The sequence below is a fragment of the Zootoca vivipara genome, chromosome Z1 (genome assembly GCF_965207765.1).
Source record: "Zootoca vivipara chromosome Z1, rZooViv2.hap1.1, whole genome shotgun sequence".
NCBI lineage: Eukaryota > Metazoa > Chordata > Lepidosauria > Squamata > Lacertidae > Zootoca > Zootoca vivipara.
In genome coordinates this window covers 31,488,933-31,514,446 of record NC_142583.1, presented here as the reverse complement: position 1 = coordinate 31,514,446, position 25,514 = coordinate 31,488,933, and the positions used below count along the sequence as shown (strand labels likewise).

The window sequence follows — 25,514 nt, the reverse complement described above, 5'->3', positions numbered from 1 at the left end:
ACGGCAACTTCCTCAATGTCACCCAGTGAGCTTCCTAGCTAAGTAGACATTCGAATCCTGGTCTCCCCAATTTGAGCCCAAGTATACCACACTAACTCTGCATCTGGATTTGTGGAAGGTGTCTATGGAGTTGTACACCATGCTGCTCTTTGGATAGCTGAAATCGTTGCCTCTTTATCCTAGAATTCCAGTCAGTGCAACTGGGGGCCTTGAAGAAGTGGCTTGTTGGTTAGGTGGCCTAGTTAGTTGCACATTCATCCCATTGCTGTGGAATCCACTCCTCCTGTAGGCCCCTTGAGAAGTGGATGGCTACAACATGATTAGGCCTCTAACACTTGGTGAAAACATACCTTTTCCCTCAGGCAGTTTGATCTGCTGCTGTTTACTTGAAATGGTGTTATGCTGAACTTTATTTCATGGGAATCGTATGGCTTATCTTATCTTATTTTATTTTGGTTTTAGTTACTATGTGGGAAACCACCCTGTGGTTATTTAGTGATGAGGGGTGGTTTTAAGTTTTGTGAATTAATTAAATAAATGGCCCTCTTGTTTCAAGCTAGACTCTGACTGTTCCACTGTACTAGCATTTTCCCTCCAAGAGCTGGCAACCCTAACGAAATGCCATAGAACAGATGTCCCCTCTGAACTTATTCCATCTATTTAATAAATTCCCATACTAGAGTGCTTATGTGCTGGCACACTTAAGGAATGGGCTGTTAGTCAAGTATTTAAATCAATTAGCTGTTGAAGGAACTAAATATACAGTCTGAAAAGACTGGAACTACAAAACCTATTCAGGCAAAAATGATGGTTAAGGCCAGTACATGCATTGATAGGTAGCAGACAGAAGAAATTTTGCAAATGCAGAGCAATTGCTAATCCTTATTGTCAATTCAGATTGTATTACTTTCATGTTCTTAGTCCATTTACTCTAATATAAAGCCTTTTTATAAATTTTGAAGAGCCACTTTAGGTGAGAGATTTTCAGATCTTGTACAAACAGAAGAATGTTGCAGTGCCAGCAGTTGAATACTATGTGGAATTCAGTAAAGAAAGCGTGTGAGGAGGACCGTACTTAATTGTATTCAGGACCATATAGCATCAGAGTGTCATTGCACCTGCATTTAATCCCACCCCCTTAATTTCAAATTAAAATCTTATTTCAATTTAATTTGTTAAACATTCCCTTGTATTTATGTATAGTATTAGCAACATGAAATCTGATACATTTTTGCAAATGTTGTACATCATCCAGACATGAATTATGCAGAATAGCAAACCTTCGCAACTCTGCAACGTTTCCATGCATCAAATCAGGGAGTTTCACATGTCCCCACACATTTGGAGATGCTAAATGTAATAAAATTAACTAGCATGTAATACTTCCACATCACTGAATAAAAAAACAAACTACAGACACCAAATGGCAGTTTAGCTGAAGCATGCATCTTCAACAAATCAATTACTTGGGGTGGGAGTGATCATCGGACTTTATCAAATGGAAGACTTTCTGCCTTATGAGTGATAATACCATTAATACCGTGTCCCTGAAAATGCATTTTGTGCAATTATGTATTATGCGTTGATAGGAAGGGCAGATTCAGTTTGGTGATGTCTTGCAACAGAATTCAGGGATTATGAATGGAATCAGAACTTTGGATCGGTGTAACTAATTGTTTTCTGGGTATGGAAGATGCATGTGGAAAAGACAAATGATTTAGTTCCTTCTCAGGCTAGCATGACCCATCAGGTTGAATGAACCTAATCCAGGCATAGGCAAACTCCGGCCCTCCAGATGTTTGGGACTACAATTCCCATCATCCCTGACCACTGGTCCTGTTAACTAGGGACGATGGGAATTGTAGTCCCAAACTTCTGGAGGGCCGGAGTTTGCCTATGCCTGATTAATAATCATCCTGGTCATGTGGTTCTTTCATAACTTACCTAGATTGAAGATTGATGATTGAAAATGAGGAAGCTTTCACAGTAATGTATGCTGAATTTCGTCTCATTTTGCCAGTGCCACAAGGATTGTCAAGCCAAATTCAGGATACCTGTAGCCTTGAGTCTAGAGCCCTGAAAAAATCACACTTGAAGTCAAATGCCACATTGAATAGTATTGGAAACAGTGGACAAGCCATTGAAATATATTGTGTTTATCCTCTTTGGTTGATATACTGACAGGTATATGTGGGATTGTATAATTAATCAGCGCTGTTGTTGTTTAGTCGTTTAGTCGTGTCCGACTCTTCGTGACCCCATGGACCATAGCACACCAGGCACTCCTGTCTTGCACTGCCTCCCGCAGTTTGGTCAAACTCATGTTCGTAGCTTCGAGAACACTGTCCAACCATCTCGTCCTCTGTCGTCCCCTTCTCCTAGTGCCCTCAATTTTTCCCAACATCAGGGTATTTCCCAAGGATTCTTCTCTTCTCATGAGGCGGCCAAAGTATTGGAGCCTCAGCTTCATGATCTGCCTCAGCTTCACGATCAGCGCTATGGTTAACAAATTTGCACTTTTTAGCTAACAAACACACAAGCTAAAACAAGGCACAACCACAAAAAGCCTCATAGATTTTAACAGAGAGGTGCAGAAAAGGACATGCCTCAAAACCTAAAGTCTACTCCAGGTTAAAAAAAAATAAAAATCTAACTTTCTTTCATTTCAGCTTTCATCTAAGAAGTGTGGGATTTTCTTACCAGAAGACAATTTTACCCACAACTTTGCCATTTGGAATGCTTTGTCAGTATTCAGGTGAATAGGAGAAGAAGAATAGATCATGCCCTTAAACACTCAGGCATTGTGTAAGCAACTGTGTTAAATTCATCTGCACATTAACTATGCAGGAGGTTTTTTTGTAAAAGGGAATGCTAGTTTTATAAGTGTGCATAAACAAACAAACAAACAAAAAAAGAATTTTAGTGGACAAATGTTCAAAGTAACGTTTTCTTCCAACCAAAATATTACCATTTTTTATCACTGCTAGGTGTTCCTGTTTATGTTATTGTTAGGAAAGGCACGATGTGAGTATTTGGCTGTTCACTTATCTGATATAATCTGTTCTCTTCAAGAGCAAAATGCACATTGCCAACCTTTTGTTATCTAATTTCCCGACTGCAGTACAGTATTGAGTCCTGCCAAACTTGCTTACATATTAGAAGTGCTCACTATTGCCTTAGTTATCTCTTCCTGGTAGCCTGCATCCTGCCACTTAGCTGGAAGTCTCTCTCACAAACAAACACCCCACATACACACACACTCATTCATGCTTCCTACTTACAATTTTTAAAAAACTGGAGTCACGTGCAGAAACAATAAACTAGCACATGCAGGGGAAAATCAGACATATCCTCAATGTTGGGCTTCCCCCTCCAAAATCATATTTCTTAGTGTTAAAAAATATCTAATAAAATAGAAGAATCTGCGAAAATGCGGGGAAAGTGTTAGATTCTTAGTTGCTGGTGTTGTTTTTCTAAAGTCAGGTCTTTAGATATTGGCCATACGAAGAGCTGAAGAAACCTTTTGAATTTATTAGTATCAGCATCAGTTTGTTTTAGCACCTATAGAAGTATGTATCTGGGGTTTAGCTGGTCCTGATGTTGTGGAATGGTTATACTCTGAGTCAGGGGACCGCAAAAATTTTCAGCAGGGGGCTGGTCCACTGTCCCTCAGACCTTGTGGGGCGCCGGACTATATTTTGGGGGGAAAAGGGAATAAAAAGAACGAATTCCTATGTCCCACAAATAACCCAGAGGTGCATTTTAAATAAAAGCACACATACTACTTATGTAAAAACCCACTGATTTCCGGACCGTCCACAGGCAGATAGGGCCGGATCCGGCCCCTGGGCCTTAGTTTGCCTACCCATGCTCTGAGTAGTGACTAAGAGTTGAAACAGGTAAGTTGTGCTTGGGGGGAGGGGAATCCTAGAAGAGAATAGATGTCCATAATTCAGCATCTCCGTAGTTGGGAAAACACTAATGTGTCCTGAGCAACTTTATGGGCTTGTTCCTTCCACCTCAGTACTAGGAAATTATCTGCGTGCACCATGGAATTGTGCAGCTGGAATGTTATTGGCCTTTGTAGTGAATGGGTTGGCTGTTGCTTGGTCAAAGTTTCATGTACACAGCAGAGCTCTGTGGACTTTTGGGCCACAGCCAGATTATTTGTTTTGGTGAGGTTTTTAAATTTAATAACCTGATAGCTATGTCTATTTTTTGCAGCTGAGTTTGTACAACAAAATAAGAAATTGTTGCTTTACTTATAGCTTGCCTCCAGATGTTTTAGCTCATACTGAATTTGTCTTTATTTGTTGTTTCCTGAGAATTATTGCTGTATATTTAAAAAAATCTGAAATTAATACAGTATAGCAAATTATACAAGTGAAAACATTGTCTATTATCATGAAATGTCTAAATGAAGATGAAGATTAGCATTCTATATGCTTAAGCACACTTAAAACAAAATCTTGGTTTTATGGAGGTTAAATAAATTTGATTTGATCTTTGATTGATCCAGAAGCCTGGGGCCTCTAAATCTAGGGGGCCTCGCCAGCCTGCCTGCCCATTCCCCAGCGCCACAGATAGTCTTCCCTGTTCCAAAATTGCAAACCAAAGACTTCATACACCCCCGGGCCTTAGTTTGCCTACCCCTGTTCTAGTTGGTTAATTGGTTTGGCAACTTCCATGCACATGACGTGTGATGCTAATTATTGTCCCAAAGAGGTGAAGACATAAGTGCTGGCGTGCTCTGGTTCATGGGGTCATGAAGAGTCGGACATGTCTAAACGACTAAACAACAATCAGAGGCAACTACAGTTGCAAATGGCAACAAAATGTGTGTGAAAGGAAGAGGAGCAGGTTTGCTGAAGTGTGTTGCAGGTAGAAATACTGTTTGTAATGAAGTGAAAGCAGTAGTTTACTTTCTCGAATTAATAAATAAGAAAGTTTTGAGAATTTAAATTCTAGAGTAAAATTGATTACTTCATTGAGAAGGAGATCATAACAAAAACACTGGGGCCTAATTTGAATAGTAGAGTGCCTGATATCTGGTGGGCAATCTCATCCTTTATTTCCAAACTGTGGCTGCAAGCCCAAATCACCTGTCAGGAGAGTTATGACATTCAGGTGAGATGCCTTGTGATTCCCAGCAGGAGTATAAGAGGCCTTCGCCCAGGCCCCCGCGATCTACCAGGATCAGCTGGGGATCTACCAGTAGATCATGATCTACTGGTTGGACATCCCTGTTATAGAGTATTAAAATGTGCCATTTTCCATATAAAATATCACTATACAACATTCATATATCAACAAATGTTGCTGCCATAAGACAGGTAGTGATTCATAATTGTTTAAACTGTTTCCCCACCATATTCCCCTTCATTCCTCTCTGGTGTTATGATAGCGGATTGCATGCAGTAGTAACGAAGGGGGCTAAGTATCAGAGAAAAATTGGCATAATGTGCATCTAAAGAATATCTAGCTCCAAAGGCATTTCTGTAATGTAGGAGTGGTGTGAATCCGACTGCTAAAAGAGCAGAAAGAGGAGATGCTTTTAAAAAGTATGTTTGGTGGAAGATTACGAGGATAAAATAAGGTTGCCTAATGTGCACTTTAATCTTGTATCTTTTTACAATATTTAAGGGGTATTGCTGGCATCCATCTGTCTCAAGAGACAATGGAGTGTTCTTTCAGGATTAAAGTCAAAACACTGTGTTTTGTTAGCAAAGTGTGCAAGCCTGAGCAGTGTATATGAGGGTCCTGACTCCATTGCCTACCCTCAGCTGGTTTCGCCGTCCAGTTGAAGCTGTTTCCCAGGGCATGGCCGCTGTTGCTTCTAGGAGCCATGGGTGAGAGCTGAGTGCGCAGTGGGGACCAATGGTGGACAAACTATACCAGAAGATGTATCGGAACATCATGATTTATTGCTGCTGCAGCAAGAAAACACTAGACCGATGGCCTTTTTATTTATTTTTAAGAAAGAGGTGTACCAAGGGCAGTTTGTACAACCTTAGATTTCATTTAGATAGACTTGTTTGGACATCTTTTATTAAAAAAAGGTTTGGGGTGGATAAACTTTGAAAACAAAAGCCAAAAGATTAGATTGTACCAGTTAATCATTGGGATCAGCAGTTTCTGAGCTTCAATAAATCGTAGTGATGGAAAGGAGCCAAATAAAGCAATGCGCTGCCTTAAGACGGGATATCCTACAGAAAAGCTTGGCTGACAAAGTCTTGGAAACCTTCAGCAAAGGTGATGCCTCCTCAAATCGTCAAAGCATTATTGCCAGCATACACTTATAACTAGGAAGTTTAAAAGCATTCTGTCACACTGGTTTCAGTGGGTAGAGGGTGAGAGTATTATTATTATTGTTGTTGTTTATTTTTGCACACCCTGTTTCTCTATCGTTTTTCTTTAGAAAAAAAGCATTTTCAGTTACCCTATCCTTTCCAGAAGATTTATCTCATTCATCACTGTTATTTGTAGCTCCGGTCTGAATCCTTTGCATCTTCTTAAGCTCTGGTTCCCAGAACTGAATACATTGTTCTTAAATTTACATTGATATGCAGACTTACACGGCAGGAGCATTCATTTCAACGGGACTGGCTTCTGAGTAAACATGCTATGGCACGGATTGCAGATGTTTTATCACAACTTCCTTTCTTTTTGAAGGTTTCATAACTTTACCAAAAATCATGCTCAACCCCCCATCCCCCACTTCTAACTGGGCAGAGGCAATCAGAGCTGTGTGCTTCCCTTATTCTCTTCCTTTGACGATGCCATAAGGATTTCTCTCCGGTTGCACCCACCCCCCTTGAGGCAAATCAAGACTTTTTTTGTGCATTTTTGTGCAGTGATGCATTAAATATATCAGTGAGCATTGCTGTATGCTCCTGGTCATCTTAATTGATTATGATAATACCAGATGACCCTAAAAACAGTCTCTGCTAATGCAGACATACCAAAGATGCCATTCTTGAAAAGCTCCATTAACTTTATGGGAAAACTACTTTTGACAGAGCCAGTTAGGAAGACTGCTAAAACAGGTGAACAGATTAGATTAGACACGATGTGTTTTCCGAAGGATGAAAACCAGGTAATATTTTTCACCTGATTTTGCTTTGTAAAGAAATTATTCACAGCTCAGACCTTGTTTAGTAAGGTTTTCCTTCTTTATTTATTGGATGCAATCTTTTCACTTAATAAGAATCCTGTTTAGGAAAAAAAAGGCTTTAATATGTTTTCTTGCCAGTTTTCCTTCCAAATAATAATAATAATCATAATAATAATTTATTATTTATACCCTGCCCATCTGGCTGGGTTACAAAGACAAATACCCTGTCTTTGTAAAAGAGTGTTCATGTATAGCAGGAGTTTGCAAATAGCTCCCCTGAGATAATGGGATTTTTTTTTTTTTAAAAAAAAAGTGAAATAAACCTGCCATGACATTATCGTGCTGATGGAAAACAAACTCGTGGAAATTACCATTCAGGTGTATTCATGGAATAATATTCCTTAGTGTTTGAATTTCCACTTTCCTTTTCCTGTACATGATGGTGTGGCCAGGGGTGAGGAGAAGAATTATTGCCCTGCTCATTTAGCTTGTCTATAGCAGCCTCCAGCTCCTCTTCCTTGCCTTAGGCTTTCTTCTACGGTTCTCTTCCAGACTGGAGAAGGGTCAGCAAGCGCTCACAGGAACTTGCACATGTTCAGGAAGCCTTTCTCTTTTTCCTGAGGAACATTCTCTTCTGCTCTGTGCCACATTGCAAACTGCTTTTTCCGTTCCCGGAGCAGCCTGTGAAATAGTATAAAGAAGCTGTTGAATGGAGGAGCGAGATGAGAGAAGCACACTATTAATGAATGCATGCTTCTCTGGGTTGCAGCCAATGTCTCTTGCTCCCTTCCTCTTATTTGCCTTCTTGCATCCTCTACTCCATGAACACTCCCAAGACTGTGCTGTTCCCAAAGTTATTCCTCCCAGTTCCATCTTCCTATGTGATGTTCCTTATTAATTTCTTCAGTTTCCACAGCCTTCAAATAATAGCAGTTTTTATTCCCACCCATTTGATCAGAATTTACTGCTATATTTTTTTTTACAATACAGCACCATCGTTAAAGACAGCCCAAAGCTCTATGAATCTACATATTCTCCGGGTCACTCTGTACATCTGACATGCCACTTTAACATTTAGGCACTGTTTAATTTATTCTACATTACTGAAAAAAAACACAGAGAATCTGGCATCCCAAATCAGTAGAACCCTTTTATTAATTTCTTGCATTTATACATGCATTTAAAAATCATTTGACACACACTTCTTAATATATTATTAGTTCTCTAGGCAGCATAAATCTTAGACCTGCCAGAAATGTGAGCAGTAGCTAGCAATTTGGAAAGCCTTCAATTCTCTTAGAAATGCTGCTAGGTTTATCTCTTAAGTATAATGTTGCCTGATTAGCACTGATAAGTTAAATTCTTGTTACCAAGTTGCCAAGATAGAATTCACTTCCTTTCAACATTTACCCAAGGAGTTTTAGCATTAACTGAATCTGTCTTTCTGTAAATTTGGCTTTCCTCTTCCTGAATTAACACACATGCTGTTTACTGATGGTAACATGACATGAAACACTGCTATCGGTTAAATACCTTCAGCAAACACTTTGGAACAATACATATGCCCTTTTCACAAGGTATCAGTTTTAACTTAATGAATTAAGGTGATGCTATCCACCCACACAGGTACAATCCAGACTAATCTGTTTTTCTTAATTATATTGTTACTGAACCCCTCCCTCGAAATAATATAAGTGAACATTTTTTAAAAAACCTAAACCTGAAGTAGACAAAAAATTGCAATACGTTCATCTGGAACCATGACAGGACACTGTCATCAGTTAAGATAGACCTCCATAGAGTTAACAGTCATATAAAAAGATCTGAATCCACTTGAGAAACACTATTCTAAAGAATTATTGTTTATCCATTATTGTACATTTTTAAAGTCAACACTACTCTTGAGCTACTCCTGTTCAGTGCAATGCAGGGTCCCAAACTAAGGCCCGGGGGCCGGATGCGGCCCAATCGCCTTCTAAATCCGGCCCGCGGACGGTCCTGGAATCAGCATTTTTTACATTAGTAGAATGTGTCCTTTTATTTAAAATGCATCTCTGGGTTATTTGTGGGGCATAGGAATTCGTTCATATTTTTCTTCAAAATATAGTCCGCCCCCCCCCAAGTTCTGAGGGACAGTGGACCGGCCCCCTGCTGAAAAAGTTTGCTGACCCCTGGTGTAATGGCTTGATCGAAAGAATTTGTTGGTGGATTATGTATTCACATTTTTTCTTAATACATTGAACTGCTATGCCATGATAGGAAGATCCCCCTTTCCCAAGGAACATATCTGTTTACTGAAAAGCAAGTTATATGTTGTTTTATGTGGGAAAAGAAAAAGCAGAGGCAAAGTCACATGATTAAAGCCAGAATCTCTTCATCATCGCAAACTCCTGTTGACAGAGGTCTTGGCCCACATCTGTTATTCTTGTAAGGTGGTTTAAGTCTACTGCTAGTATGTTTTAAAAATGTCTTCTTTTTCACTTCTTCAATAATTTACCAAAAAGAAACACTTTCTCCTCACAATAACGCATCACATATTTCACAGTCGTGAAGTCGGAAAGCTGAGGGGAACTTCGGCGAGTGTGTGAAAATTCTGTGGCACAGTGAGCTGTGGCAAGGACAACTGTCATATAGCATCTATAGGGCAACTTAAGAGGTTGAAAGGAACCTTGAAAAGTGAGCATTCTTGGAAGGCAGATGGGAGTAATGTCCCACAAGCTCTGAGGGACAGTGGACCAACCCCCTGCTGAAAAAGTTTGCTGACGCCTGACCTACAGGGTTGTATGGATAATTTCTGGTGGCGTAAGAGGCACCATTGTTTAGCAGCTCCTGTGGATCACACTGATGTCCTTGGAAATGTTAATTGCAAGCTGTTGTTCTTTGTTTTTCCTGAGTAGCCATGAAGCGCATCTTCTCTCCTTATGATCTTTTTATCACATTGGAAACATAATATCTCTCCCAAACTCCCTATTCCAGCCTATCCCATCTTTTCTCTCCCACCCAGTGCCAGAACTCTAGAGAGTTTTCAACCTGGAGACTGTCACTGCCAGTAAAAAACAGCTCTTTATAAACTAGGTGGTCTGGAAACCTTGCGGGAGGCAAATATACAGCAAATTACTGGCTTCATAGAAGCCCCAGTAACTTTTCATAAAAGCTCCAGTAACTTTCCATACGAATCCAAACAAATAAAGCTCTATATGAGAATTATTTGCCAGTGAGCAATTCATAGAGAAATAAAATACATGAATTTTAGGTTTTGTTTTGGGGTGGGTTTTTTGTTTTTGTTTTTACTTTTACAGTCAGATTTAATACTGTACATGCATTTTTCTGAATTGCCACTGTCCTCCTTCAGCAGAGCAGGATTTCCCCTTTCCCTTTTTGGAAGCCTTTGAAAGATATCACATCTATATATACTGTTTCTGATTGTTCTTTTTTTAGAGGCGCAGAAAAGCAGTGCCCCCAATACAAAGATCTAATGTTACATTAGCAAAAGTGTTTTCTGTTATATTATTTATACACTTATAAATTCTTTAGGCACTGCAGCATTCTGTGGAATGGGTTGCAGGAAGGAAGATGGGACAAGGTGGCATCATGTTCAGACCATAATAAGGAGGAGGGGAATATGAAAAGCATCTGGTAAAAAGTTGCACAAGGCATCATATGCTAATATTGGGTTGTATAGCAGACCCCCCCTCCTGCCAACCTAGCAGTTCGAAAGCACGTCAAAATGCAAGTAGATAAATAGGAACCGCTACAGCGGGAAGGTAAACAGCGTTTCCATGTGCTGCTCTGGTTTGCCAGAAGCGGCTTTGTCATGCTGGCCACATGACCTGGAAGCTATACGCCGGCTCCCTCGGCCAATAATGCGAGATGAGCGCGCAACCCCAGAGTCGGTCACGACAGGACCTAATGGTCAGGGGTCCCTTTACCTTTTTTTATAGCAGACCCACCGAAATGAATGTGCATTGATTTCAATGGATGTACCCCGAGTGTAGAATTAGCCAGATACAACCCATTGGTTTTTGTTTAGACAGGGGTCAGCAAACTTTTTCAGCAGGTCCACTGTCCCTCAGACCTTGCGGGGGGGGGCGGACTATGTGTTGGTGGGAAAAAATGAATGAATTCCTGTGCCCCACAAATAACCCAGAGATGCATTTTAAATAAAAGCACACATTCTACTCATGTAAAAACACACTGATTCCCGGACTGTCTGCGGGCCAGATTTAGAAGGCGATTGGGCTGAGTCGGGCCCCGGGTTTTCGTTTGCCTACCCATGGTTTAGGAGAACTCTGAATAGCCTCTTAATTTATTAGAATTCTTAATTAGTAATTTCAAGGCTATGTTTTCCCCCAACTTCTTAGATCTAGGGATGAAACTACACCAAATGAGCCCCACTTAAAGACAAGTTCCATTTGAATTTGGAGCAGTCGGTTCTCACAGAGTACATCCATTGAGGAATAATCCCAGCTATGATACCCCACCCTTGTTTTTGTGTTTTACTGGAGGGTGTTGCCAGTTTGCTGTATCTAAACCTGCAGCAGGGTGTTGGGATTTTTGTTGAAAAGTAAGGAAGAAACGGCTGGGCTTCTTCCTTGCATAGGACAGCAGTAGACCTCTTTTTAACGAACCCTCACTAGAGCTATGCAAGCATGGCAGACTTTGCGACAGGTGATCTCAGCAGTATGGAACATACCAATACCATCACAGAGGTTTTAATATTTCATTTTTGTTACCGTTTAAACCGACTTTTTAAAGGGGGGGGGTATTTTATTTTCCTGTAAATTGCTTTTGGGGCTCTTGTTAGGGCCAAAAGGTGATATTAAATGCTTTACCATGTAAAATAAAGATATGGAAACTATATTGGAGTAAATTTAGGTAAAGGTAAAGGGACCCCTGACCATTAGGTCCAGTCGTGACCGACTCTGAGGTTGCGCGCTCATCTCGCATTATTGGCTGAGGGAGCCAGCGTATAGCTTCCAGGTCATGTGGCCAGCATGACAAAGCCGTTTCTGGTGAACCAGAGCAGCACATGGAAATGCCGTTTACCTTCCCGCTGTAGCGGTTCCTATTTATCTACTTGCATTTTGACATGCTTTCAAACTGCTAGGTTGGCAGGAGCTGGGACCAAGCAACGGGAGCTCACCCCGTCACAGGGATTCGAACCGCCGACCTTCTGATCAGCAAGCCCTAGGCTCAGTGGTTTAACCACAGCGCCACCTGGGAGTAAATTTAAGCACAACCAAATGAGACGTCCTTTCTTCTGGTCAGCCTGCATAGGATCATACTGCTTGATTACTGGTAGTAAATTGTCTCTATTCTAGCATGATTCTAACCCTGTGGTGGAATTTGGCAGTTTCTTTGCTATATTTGTGTGTGCTGTTTTCCATGTGTGCTGTCAGTAATACGTGTAAGTTTTGGCTGGGCTCAACCTCCCATTTACTGTGCACTGGGTTTCCAATGCTGGGTTTTGCATCCATGTTCACACAACAGCATGTTATTTAAAATGCATATGTATTCTGTACTTTGATACTACTGTTTGATGTGTTGTTTCTCAAACCAGCTTTACACCCCTTGGAGTCCTTAAGCCGTTCCTAATTTGTCTCTAGGCAAAGTGTGAACACCTTTTCATGGGGTAAATACATCCCCAACCCCGTCAATGTCCTTGGTGTGTACACAAACAGAAACTAATCTGCCACTATTGTAGCTGTGCTGATGTGAGCAGCTGGGGGTGGGGACACACTAAAAAACCCAGCTGTACTGTGCTCTAAGGTGGTAATGTGAACACGCCCTTAGAATTAGGAGGGTTGACTGTACATGTGTTGCTTTAGCTAACCTTGTAATAGATAGTTTGCCTGTAGTGTATATTAAAATTATATGTTTTACAGCAGGCATCCCCAAACTGTGGCCCTCCAGATGTTTTGGCCTACAACTCCCATGATCCCTAGCTAACAGGACCAGTGGTCAGGGATGGTGGGAATTGTAGTCCAAAACATCTGGAGGGCCAAAGTTTGGGGATGCCTGTTTTATAGCAAGGGTGAAAGTGCAAAAGGTGCCTATGGTTGCAACCTGCTCACTAAAAAGGATGTTGCTTAGGGACACTTGGTATTTCTGCAATAATCTTATCACGATTTTGGTTCAGAAGTCTATGCAGCTACTGAGCAAAGGTCATCAGCCCATTGTACCTATTGAATGCTTTTTGCAACTTGATGGCAATTTGTACAGCTGGTCATCTCTGTGGTTATCTTTGTTAACTGTATTATAGCTTGGGCCACCTGAGAAACTAGAAACTGGTTTGATAAAAATAGGCAACTTAGCTTGGGAGTTTCAGTTATTATGAACAACAATTCATGTTTCATGTTTGTACCTGCTTGGCATTCATAGTTGGGAGTTGTATGAAAGGAAAAATCAATAAGATAATTTTAACAAAGTCCCTGCCCTGTTAATATGATATGTTGTTCTAAAAACACGTAAGAGGCAAATGTCAATTTACAAATGGAAAGTGATTCGGTTATCAGGAGAAAATTATATTTTTGTGCTTCTGTGATGGAATTAATAACAATGAGGCAAAGAAAAATCAATAGACTATTAAGTTATATTTCACAATAAACAATTACATAATTCTAGGGGGTATTTCTCATGTTTCTGATGTACATCTCATTTTTCCCAGGACAAGCAGAAAATCAGTACCTCTAGGCTTGTATGAACCTAGTGAACTTTCCCCCCAAACTTTTTAAAATCAGCTGACATATATGCAGTATTACAAAATATTTTTAAGCTCCCTTCTCTTTTAATAACAGGTAGCAATAGAGAGCAATTTTAAAGATAAAATGAGGTCAAGACAGCCATACAGAAATAGAGAAGTGCTAAGGGCTAATTTAAGATCTTCTGTGGGTTTAAAAAAGAAAACCACTAGGGAAAATGTATATCCACATATGCATCTCCCATGTAACATCTAGCTTGTGTAGATGGCCCAATGGGTGGGGCTCAAGCAACATCTTTCAACCTATGGGTCATGAGCCACAAGTGGGTTGTGAAGCCTGTGATAAGCAATCACAAAGTAATTATTGATTGTAGAAGATCAAACCTATCCATTCTGAAGGAAATCAGCCCTCAGTGCTCACTGGAAGGACAGATCCTGAAGCTGAGGCTCTAATACTTTGGCCACCTCATGAGAAGAGAAGACTCCCTGGAAAAGACTCTGATGTTGAGAAAGATTGAGGGCACAAGGAGAAGGGCATGACAGAGGACGAGATGGTTGGACAGTGTTCTCGAAGCTACGAACATGAGTCTGACCAAACTGCGGGAGGCAGTGGAAGACAGGAGTGCCTGGTGTGATCTGGTCCATGGGGTCACAAAGAGTTGGACATGACTAAATGACTAAACAACAACAACAATCCTTAATGATGAATACCTCTTACACCTTTTTGTTTTGCTGTCTTATTATAATGCCATGTTGACATTTGTAACCAAACACCAGGAAGGCTGAATCTTGGGAACTCCTCTCTGGGGCAGATCCAGCGACGGTTCGCCCCAAGCTGCTCATACAGGCAGTTGTTTTAGTGACTATTTCACCTCACCTGCAATGCACAGGAGCTGCCTTTGGTTGGGCTAGATGAAGTACTTCATGACGTATTTACCAATGCTGTGAAAATTGTAACCTTTCTCAATACCAGTTCGCTCAGTGCATGTGTTTCTGAAATCTTATGTTTGGAGATGGATTCCAAACATGTACGCTTACAATTAACACAGATGATTGTTGGCTGTCAAGGGACCGTGTGCTGCAGAGACTCTTTGAGTTACAGAAGTACATGTGTTTCTTTTGATCAACAAGTCCTGACTTGCAAATAATTTAGCCAAGACAATTGGCTAGCAAAGTTAGCATACCACACTGACATGTTTTGTAATCTGAATGACTTGAACTTAAGCCTACAAGGTTGAGACAAAACGATCTTTGTACATGCCACAAGTTTCATGAGAAAAATTGAGTTCTGGGCAGTTTGGGTTTGGCAGAGGACAATGGATTCTTTTACATGCTTGATAGAATTTCTTGTTTCACTTGATGATAAAGAAAGTGAGATTAAAACTAACATTAAGCAAACAATCACGAGCCATTTGAAATTGCCGCATGGAAAATGTATCTGCTGAAGAAACGGGAGTAGGTGCAAAACCCACTTGCAACTGATGCTGCAAAATTGTCTTTGTGAAAAAAGAACTACTGATTGGAACTGTCTTGTGATAGGGTCTTCAAAGATAATTTTTTGGAAGTGAGGTTATCTGAATGCTAGATTCATGTTACCACTGAATATCTTGAGCTGGTGATGAAGCAGTATCTGTGCTGCTGCCATTTGGTGGCACCGTATTTTTTCGCCTATAGGATGCCCCTGTGTATTAAACCCCCTCCCTCTATTTTAGGGGACTCAATTTTAGGAAAATGAGGGGAGATGGCCCAAAGTTGTTGAGCCTCTCTGCCTACACAGCTGGGTGCAGGAAACACTTCCTAGATTGTTCCCCGTGCGCAGCGGCATTGGGGGAATTTGCTCTCCTGCCAGCCATTACGCTCCGATGCCACCGTGCGCGGGAAACAATCCAGGGAGCACCTGCTGCATGCATTATCATTGGGGGAAGCTGTGCTCCGGGAGTGCAACCTACCCCGATGCTGCCGCGCATGGAAAACGACCCAGAGAGCACACGCCACATGCAGCGGCATCAGGGGGGGAAGTTGCACTCCCACCAACGAGCTGGCTGGCGGTGCGCCACTTCTCCCCCCCTACCACTATTGGACGACCCCAGTTTTTTGATGTAATTTTTGAGTCAAAAAACCTTGTCCAATACACAGAAAAATACGGTATATATCTTTGCGAGACAGGTTTTTCAGCAGTGGCTGCTACAAAGAAGCAGGGTATGTATACAGAAGCAGGGTATGTACCACTAATGATCTGAGACTGCCTGACAACCATCAAACCCCATACTGCCTAAAAAATGCGGGCCCAGCTATCCTACTTATAGTTGCCAAAATAGTAAAGGTAAAGGGACCCCTGACCATTAGGTCCAGTCGTGACCGACTCTGGGGTTGCGCGCTCATCTCGCATTATTGGCCGAGGGAGCCGGCGTATAGCTTCCAGGTCATGTGGCCAGCATGACAAAGCCGCTTCTGGCAAACCAGAGCAGCACATGGAAATGCCGTTTACCTTCCCGCTGTAGCGGTTCCTATTTATCTACTTGCATTTTGACGTGCTTTCGAACTGCTAGGTTGGCAGGAGCTGGGACCAAGCAACGGGAGCTCACCCCATCACAGGGATTCGAACCGCCGACCTTCTGATCAGCAAGCTCTAGGCTCAGTGGTTTAACCACAGCGCCACCTGGGTCCCCAAATAGACTTCATGGTTAATAAAGTTTCTCTTTCTTTCATTGTTTGTTGCATCTAACACTGCTTTTGTAACCTTACGTTTTTAGAATAATTTTTATAGCTTATGAAGTGATATCCTGCAGTCAAATGGTTGATGTACTTACATTCTCATAAACGAAACTGTGAATAGCTTTGTAAGTACTATAAGTATTTCAACAAATTCCACATTAATTGGTGCATTAAGTCATGTTTTGCTTGGCTATCTCAAGTAATTGCTATAAAATAGGCAAACTTACAGTTAAAAGGCATGAAACTGACAGCCACCAAAGACCTGAGGTCCAAAAATTATGTGACAATAAATTTATATACTAGGTAAATTTGCACTTGTGGGTTGCCATACCAAAAAGGTTGGGAACCACTGGGCTAGTGGAGTCATTGACCATTTTAGGAAACCCACCTACTGTATTTTTCCGTGTGTAAGACACCCCCATGTATAAGATGACTTCTTTTTTTAAAAAAAAAACCAAAATTAAGAAATTAAGTTGTTTAGCTTTTTTGGGGGGAATGGGGGAGGTCACTTCCACCAATCTCTCACCTGCCTGCCTGCCACTGCTGATCGCTTGCCACAGCCACTGCCGGTTGCACACCTCGCCGCAGCCGCCAATCGCCTGCCCACCTCACCACAGCTGCCAATCACCTGCCCAATTGCCACAGCCACAGCCTATATAACCAGCAGGCCTTGCCGCAGCCACAATCACCCACCCAATCGCCCCTGCCAATCTTCTGCTTGCTGCTGCCATTCATTGCACGTCCCCCCCCTCTGAGTTCACTATCCATGTAGAAGACCCAATTTTTGCCTATTTTTTTTTAAATAGCAAAAAGCATCGTCTTATACACGGAAAAATACGGTATCTTCATCAGAAGCCCTTTTGCAGATCCCTCTGCTATCTCAGGAAGCAAGTGGTGTCCAAGGATGGGTTTTTTCTGTCATATTTCATCTATGGAACACTCTCTCCCTGTAAGCTTGCCAAGAGGCAACTGTGTTCTCCTTTCAGTGCTTAAGTGAATACATTTTTAGTGTTTCTGCTAGTTTTTATCTGCTTCTGTTGCTCATCTTTGCTGCTTTATTTTATGCATGTTTATCAACACTTGATTATTTTATGATCCTAAATTTCCCTCTGTGTGGAAATCTCTAGTAAAGGGTGAAAGATTAATGCAAACTGAACGGAAAACAGAGTACAGCTTATTAAATTTTAGGTTACTGCTTTTATTGGTGAAATTCACCTATATCATATAGAAAGAAAATCTGCCTCAATTATCATAGGAGGGGTGTAAGAATAGGAAATGAAGAATCCCCCAGGCTCACAGCTGCAGTCCATTAAATCCCCATTCTGATGTTCACAAAAAAAGGATGTCTGTCAAGAATTTAGTATGAAGTACTCTTTTTGTCTCATATATCCTTTAAATCTCAGATTAATGGAGTTAAAGCATCTCACTTCAGACTGAATGTCACATCCTTGCATAGTATTCTATGTTACGAAGCAGATTAGAAAACCCAGTGCTCAGTGAACAAAGGGCACCCACCTATGTGACAATGAGCTCACTTTAATGCAAAATGCAGAAACATTTGCTTAAAAGGATAAATATATTAAAATCAGATTTTAACAAATTTGCTTCCCATAATGAATGGGTAAGTCTGATTTGCTCATCTGTGGGCCAGGCTGGTAGTTAATTAATAATTGTACTTCTTGCTCCTCACATTATTATTTTAATTTCATTCCAGAGCATAAGGAAGGGGAGGTTTAACCTTACCCTTCTGTCTCTAGCAACAAGCCTGATGAAAATCCACCCTCTAATGTACTGAAATTAGCATGTGGGGACAATCTCCCATTGATGTATAAGGGTGCCCTTTCTTTTCTAATGTTATATAATGCCTTGATGTCAGACAGGGGCTTTATGTACATTTGTAGATTTACAGGTGATACATTAACTGTGTTATAGAAACATACACTATTAATATATGAAAACAGGAAATACTTTTACACATAGTAGCTATTGGCTTCACAGCCAACTTGGTTGATTTATTCAAGTTAGGGGTTTGTTGTTGCTTTTTACTGAAATTGTATAAAATGCCTGCAACTTGAATGAGCGCTTAAGTATGAAGCATCTGCTATGTCTGTTTCCTAGTTCTAGCAGCTGTTTCACGTAGGTGGCAACTTAAACACAATGGTTTATTTCTGCTGCAGCTTTTGGTCATTCTTTTGCTCACAGCTTGTTGTTAAAGCCATGAAATGGGTTTTTGTTTTGCTTTGTTTGTTTCTGTGTGCAAGGAGCAATCATAAACCAGTGAAATTTTTCTGCCTATATCTTTGCCCAGAGGTCACCTAGCAAGGTTACCAGCTCACTGGTAGCAATCATAGATTGAATTCTGGTGATTAACAGAATTAGGAACTTCCATTTGGGTAAATGGGCGTCGGATTTTAGCTCAAGGTAGCCAAACACTGTTAGATCTTTTCCCGCCCCTTTTACATTGGGGAGATTGGTTTGATTTTATACCTTGGTCTCCCTTCCAAAGGATCCCAGGAAGGAAGGATCTCTCCCTCTTATTGACAAGAAGAGTTATGGGGGGCAGGATCCCATGGTTAAGGCATCTCTTCCCTCCCCAATGATTCATAAAGATTATTGCCTTTCCTAGAGCAATACAGTGGTCAAGGAAGCCACACTGGAATGGCTATTATTGCTCATAGTTTTGGAAAATGCCACAGCATTAAAGCAGGGAGAGCATAGATTGTGTATTGGTATGAATGTGGTGCGGAATGGGACAGTGTTTCCAGCTTGTACAGTATTACCATGTTGGTGCTTGATGGGACTTTTGACAGGTTATACCAGGCACAATGTTGTTGTCTTTGACAGATGCAATTTGAGATCACCTGTGCCAGGTCATCAAGAACTAACTTTGCAACTCTGGGCTACCTCCAAAATGAGGAGGAAAAATACTTATTGTTTGCCAATCGTCTCGTTCAATGAAACCTTCTGCTCCATTATATCAGGCAGGCAACAGAAAGAGGATGTTAGTTGAGTACCTGGCTAGGTTGCATAGGGTTTCGTGGGGCCCTAGTTTGCACACCTGTCTTATTCATGGACATCTGTGTTAGCTTTCCAGGTTCTTGGCAGTTTAAAAATGCTCTTTCAAACAGAAGCATTTCAGTGAACCCCGTTGAAGGTGGTCCTTTAATGCAGCAGTTGCCTTTTGGGAGACCTGAGCTTCCTCAGTTGTTCTAGAAGAGGAGTTATGTGTCTCTTAAATATTGTATCCACTCAGAAACTGCTGAAATTCTTTGTGTTCATAATATGAGGTAGGTCAAAGTTTTATTTTTTCCACAAATTATGATTTTATCAGTATATCCTAGACTAAATTGTGAACTTGACATGATCCAACACACACAAAAGGTATTGGCCATTTCCCATAATTAAAAAAATAATCATTTAAAAGGCCATTTATTTTCAGACCGACTTCTGATATGTAAGAACTCTGGTGATGTCTGAATGTTTTAAGTTAGCAATCATACGGTGCCAGGCATCTGCTTTTTTCTTTCTTTAAAGGTGAACTGGGTTTGAATAGCATGCATGGCTAAAAGCTAGTATTTGAGAATGGCAGTACTTTGTATCACAAAAATACTATGTTAATGGATTTTACCATGAATTACTCTTTTGAAAGGAAGATTACATATGAGGTGGTGAATCTTGTAATTTTCTGAACTAAAGATAGCATGGACTCAACTTCAGTTTATTATAAGCTGTATTAATAGTCTTTGCCAATATACAGAGCTCAGCTTACTGAACACTGTCCTAGAAGACCTTTATTATGAAATCATAAATTTCCTGGCCTAAGTTAAACTTCCAAGCATTTATCCGTAGTTAGTAGATATGTAAGCATTTACAATTTTGGTGCAAAAGTCCCATAATTATTGTGACTTCTAGGGCACTTCTCATCTCAGTGACTTCTCATCTTAATTATCTTCTGTTTACACCATGCCATTTTCCTATCAGAAAAGACTATTCTACCTTAATACTGACATAAGATTAGTCTTCCAGTTTCAATTAATATACTCATACCCTTTAACATTTCTCCATTGAAAATAGAGATGTCTCATTCTATACAGATAACTTTACTACAGTGGTGCCTCGCAAGACGAAATTAATTCGTGCCACGAGTCGCTTCGTCTAGCGATAATTTCGTCTTGCAAAGTGTGGGTTGCCGCAGCAAAACAAAACAAAACAAAACAAAAAACCCGCCGAAAAACTTCATCTGCGGCCATTGAAAACTTCATCTTGCGAGTCACCAAAACCATCACAAGATGCTTTTGTCTAGTGAGTTTTTTGTTGCGCGAGGCATTCGTCTTGTGAGGTACCACTGTATATTTATAACCCCCACATCTTACTGGGTTGCCCCAGCCACCCTGGGCAGCTTTTTATTATATATAAAAACAAAATAAAACATTAAACATTTTTAAAAAGCTTCCCTATACAGGATTGCCTTCAGACAGCTCGGGAGTCAAATAACTCCAAAGCCGCCAACATTTCTCCTATGAAAATAGGGACATCCTAAGGAAAAGTGGAACATTCCAAGATCAAATCAGAAATCGGGATGGCTTCTCTAAATCAGGGATGTCCCTGGAAAATAGGGACACTTGGAGGGTCTGTGAACTGCTTGCTTTACTGCTCACACTTTAGCATGTTAAACCTGTTATATGTCTTCTTGTGTTCAAAAAAGGCCTGAAAGACTGTTCAGTTATTAATTAGACCTGCTATATAGAGGCTTTCAGTTATGCTATGCCCCTTCCTCCGTACTTCTTCTTAAATAGTTTTCATAAATGAGGCCCAATCGCCCTTGAGCCTCTCATTCTGGCAAATGGCATTTCCGTTTACAAAAGCACAAGCTACAGCCTGATCTTTAAGAGGGAAGGGCAAAGGGAGACAAGTAAACCTGGCCACCCAGCCCCACTTTCTTCTTAACTTAATCGCCACCATCTTGTGGAGTTTTCCACTCTTCCTACCGCTGCCCCCACCCCCACCCTCGCCCTGGCTGCCTTCACTAACAGCCTTTTAAGATGAGGAACTGAATCTGAATTAGGAAAATAATAATAACGAGAGGTTTGTTTTAAGCTAGAATTTGGGCAAAGCCTTCAAGAGTGTGTGTCTGGTAGAGAGGGTTGGTTGTGGAATCACAGTTAGAGGAGGCTCACTGCACCACAGAGAGGGACAGAAAGTCTGAGGGGGAAATGAGGCGATGTTGAACTTTATATTTAAAACAGAATAGCTGTTACCTGTGCTCTTTTCTGGGGGTACACATACCCCTAAGCATTTGTAATTTTGAATCTTTGTACTTTTGTCCATTTACTGTATTTATTTTCCCCGATTTGAAGTATAAAATGGTGATTTTCTTGAGTCAAAATGAGAGAACCCCTAAACACTTTTTTAAAGAAAGAAAGCGCTGGCTGTTACAGAACTTTAAATAGACAGTTATGTTAGATCAGGATGTTGTAATGTTGTATGAAGGGATTCCTACTGTTCTCCATAAGTCAAACAGATGATGGTACTACCGGTAGGTGTTTTGAGGAAAGTCTGTGCTCAGTAGAGTATCTTAGTGATCACTTGGACTTAGGCCTCTGTGAGGAACCCTTGGTTCATTAACATGTAACCCTGAAATTTTGGATCCCCTCCAAAATTTCGGGGTTACACGTTAATGGAGCTCCTTGTCTTTAGGTTTCATTTTCTCCTTAACTACCAAACTGAACTTTTAACCTCCTGTGCAGTAAGGAGAAATGTTCCTATTGAAATATCTAGAAGGGGTCAAAATGTGTGTATGGCATCGACCACATAGCTGGAATGTATGTGTGTATGCAAGGAAGATAAAACTGAGAAAGCTTAAAAGTGAATGACTCCCTAACTGTGAAAACGTTAGGAGAAAATATGAAATTATTTTTTATATCTCAGTACCCCTGCAGTGTAGGTATTCTGGCACTTTCCCCAAAGAGCAAAGAAAATAGAGAAAAGCAATTCGCTCTCCCTGGGGAGCGGGCAAGACTGGGCACGTGCTTGATCTCTTAATTTCAAACGTACTCACTACAAATGAAAATAGTTAAATTACTGTAGATTTGCTTTCACCTCCAAGTCAGTATTATCTGGCTTCTTGCCCTTTCTGTGCTTTTAGCTATTTTAGAATATCAAGTTTTTATACTTCGTGGAATATGTCAATCAAACTGGGATGCCGAACTGTATCTCATTTCAAGAATGTAAGTGAGGCTGGAGACATATTTAGCATGATTTGTTCTTCTTAGTTGCCTTCCTCTATGAAATAAGGGATGATGGGCAAATGTTTCAGACATTCCTAAACAAGAGCAAACATAATTATCAGCAAAGGAAAGGAAGTCTAACCCAGCAAAGCCAGTTCTTATTATAATTACTTGATGAGAGAGATTGATAAACAGCAAGATTGTAGGTAAATCAAAACTATTCTGCTTTATGTAATGCAAATGTTTAAAAGTTTTAATTTGCCTACAGTCCTGCTGTTTATCGATCTTACTCATCAAGTAATAAAAAGTTATATATTCTATTGTTTTCCGCATTTTTATTGCTGTACACGTGCACTTTTTTGCGATGGGGAAGTTTGAGTTTTAGAAAGTTAAAAGCTTTTTCAGTATGCTTGATGAGGACATTAAGTTACAAAATGTTTCTTAAAAGTTGGGGTGCTGTTGGGCTGAATCTAGACATGTATAAATAACACTGTGAAAATGCTTTAAAAAAACACGTTTAAAAATATATATGGAATTTTCCATTAGCTCACCATCACCATCTAGTGTCACTTTTGTGTACTTAAAACACACTTAAAATGTTATATTTGCAGCTGTATAACCGAGTCCTTGGTCTGTTGCTAAGTTCCCAATATGGCACCTGTGGGCATCATTGCATCCCCAGACATTTATCTGATGCTAGTCAAAGCTCCCAGTCCCTCCCATTACTTTTTTTTTTACTGGTGTTTTTATTGTCTGCTTGAGAAGGTTTCTTCTTTGTGGGGTACTGCCAGCTTTTTCTGTGCTTTATTTGTTTTTGGGGTGCAGATGTTTTGCCTGTGGTTGGTTGTTCTAAGCACCACTAGTTTCTATGAAAAGTGTATTTTGAGATGTCCACTGTAGTTTCTTAGACTTCTAAAGTACTCCCAGGGCCAAAATGTTGTTTGTGGCACTGGTGTATCGAGTTTTCAAGATGTGAGAAAGTTGAGTCTGAAGGGCACACTCTTTGGGAGGTGTTCCTGAATTACTTTGCTCAAGAGGTAAAATGCATTATACTAGTAGTTACAGTTATAAAGCAACATTGGGAGTGAAAATAAGAAAGGGTGGACTTCGCAAGAAATTTTTCAAAAAGGACGGAGTGACAAGAAAACAGCATGATTGTGTCAGCTATGAAATTTACTGAGTGTGTGAGGAAATGTACAGCAATACTTCACTCAGCTCCAGCTTATTTTGCCTGCTGGTGGACTCTGAATTTCACCATGGTTCTCAAAAAGTCCTCTGTTAAAGAATTCACTTCTTCTTACCTCGTTGGCAAGTGGTTTTAGGCATGATTTGATTTGAGAGGTGAATCATTAACCCATACTCTTAATGAGTTTCTTTAAAAAGAAACAGTTTCTCCCTAAGTGGAGAAAACAAACAAAAACAAAGCACCCAAAATCTTTTTTGAAAATGTCAGCTTTGTGATTAAACTAATTAATTAAAATACTTCCTTTCCCCCTCTGTCACAACCTCTTCAACCTATTACTTATGTTTAATATTAAAAAGACTTTTCAATAACACACACAAACACGTGTGTGTGTGTGTGTGTGTGTGTGTGTGTGCATGTAATACTATTTATATATGTACATGTTTCCCAGATATTTATTTATAGGTCATACAATCCAAAACAGAACTAAATTCACATAAGACAATTGATTTAAATGGGCTACAGTATACTTAATTCTGTGCTGGAATATGGCCATAGTGTTTAGACAATGTTTGTGCAATTCTGCTCTTAATATATTTAAAGTAAGCTCTCTTTTTGTATTTAAAGCTGTCTTTTGGGGAGATATTGCCTTAGATGATGAAGACTTAAAAATGTTTCATATTGACAGAACAATTGATCTTACGGAACATTCAAATGAAAGACTTGGACACAATACAGGTAAGTTGCTAAATATTTTGGTTTATTAGAATGTAACCAGTGTTCCGTCATGAGCACTTGCTCATGATTTGTTTTCTTATGGAGCAAAAATTCCCATATGAATAAAGATATTTATTCAAAACATTTATGCCCCACCTTCATGTTGCCTATAGCAATTGCCTACAATCAACACAACTATAACCACAGTATGGTATTGTAAAGCACAATTCAAAATGAGAGATTGAGAAAGAATCAGTTTGAGAGATCACAATGATAAAGTCAGACAAGCACATAAGCTTGTTGATATAAAATACTGTTTACCCATCATGGAAATGTCATCAGGGGTGGGGCAGGTTGATCTCTTGCAGAAGGAACTTGTAGAATCTAAGTGCTGTGGAGACGGCTATCCTGTTGCATACCTGCTAACTGAATTTCTGGTAGTGACCTCTTCCTCCTGTGACTTGAGGGTGTGAGGAAGCCAATGAAGGTAGGAATGATCCTTTAGGTATTCTGGTCCCCCCCCCCACAAAAACCTAGTATTTAAAGAAAATAACCTGCACTTTGACAGTGTTGTCACTGTAACAATTCATTCAGATTAGCTGGCGGCGCCAAGTAACTTTCCATCACACAAACATTTGATGTACTGTAAATGGTTAAACCTTTACCTGACCATGGGCCTGTTTGTTTTGTTAATTCTGTGCTCCCTGGATCACTGGACGTCTGTGGTAGATCACTGGTAGATCATTGGCTCTCCCCAAAGAAACTGAACTGTGGCTCCCCTAAAAAAAGCTCAACATTTTACTTCCTCCCTGAAAAAGCTCAACAACTTTGACCTGAACCCCCAAAAAGGGGGTAGAT

General features: G+C 40.3%; 1 protein-coding gene across 4 annotated transcripts in view; it reads left to right on the top strand.

Annotated features, from left to right (window-relative positions):
- Positions 1 to 25,514, top strand: part of TLL1 (tolloid like 1) — a 131,219-nt gene that overhangs the window by 38,625 nt on the left and 67,080 nt on the right. For 3 of the 4 annotated variants that reach the window (XM_035112116.3, XM_088660056.1, XM_088660070.1), the window contains one exon: positions 24,567 to 24,677. In XM_035112116.3, the coding sequence (XP_034968007.3) occupies positions 24,567 to 24,677 (111 nt within the window). The remainder of the gene's footprint in view (positions 1 to 24,566; positions 24,678 to 25,514) is intronic. The other variant, XM_035112117.3, reaches the window with a different exon arrangement.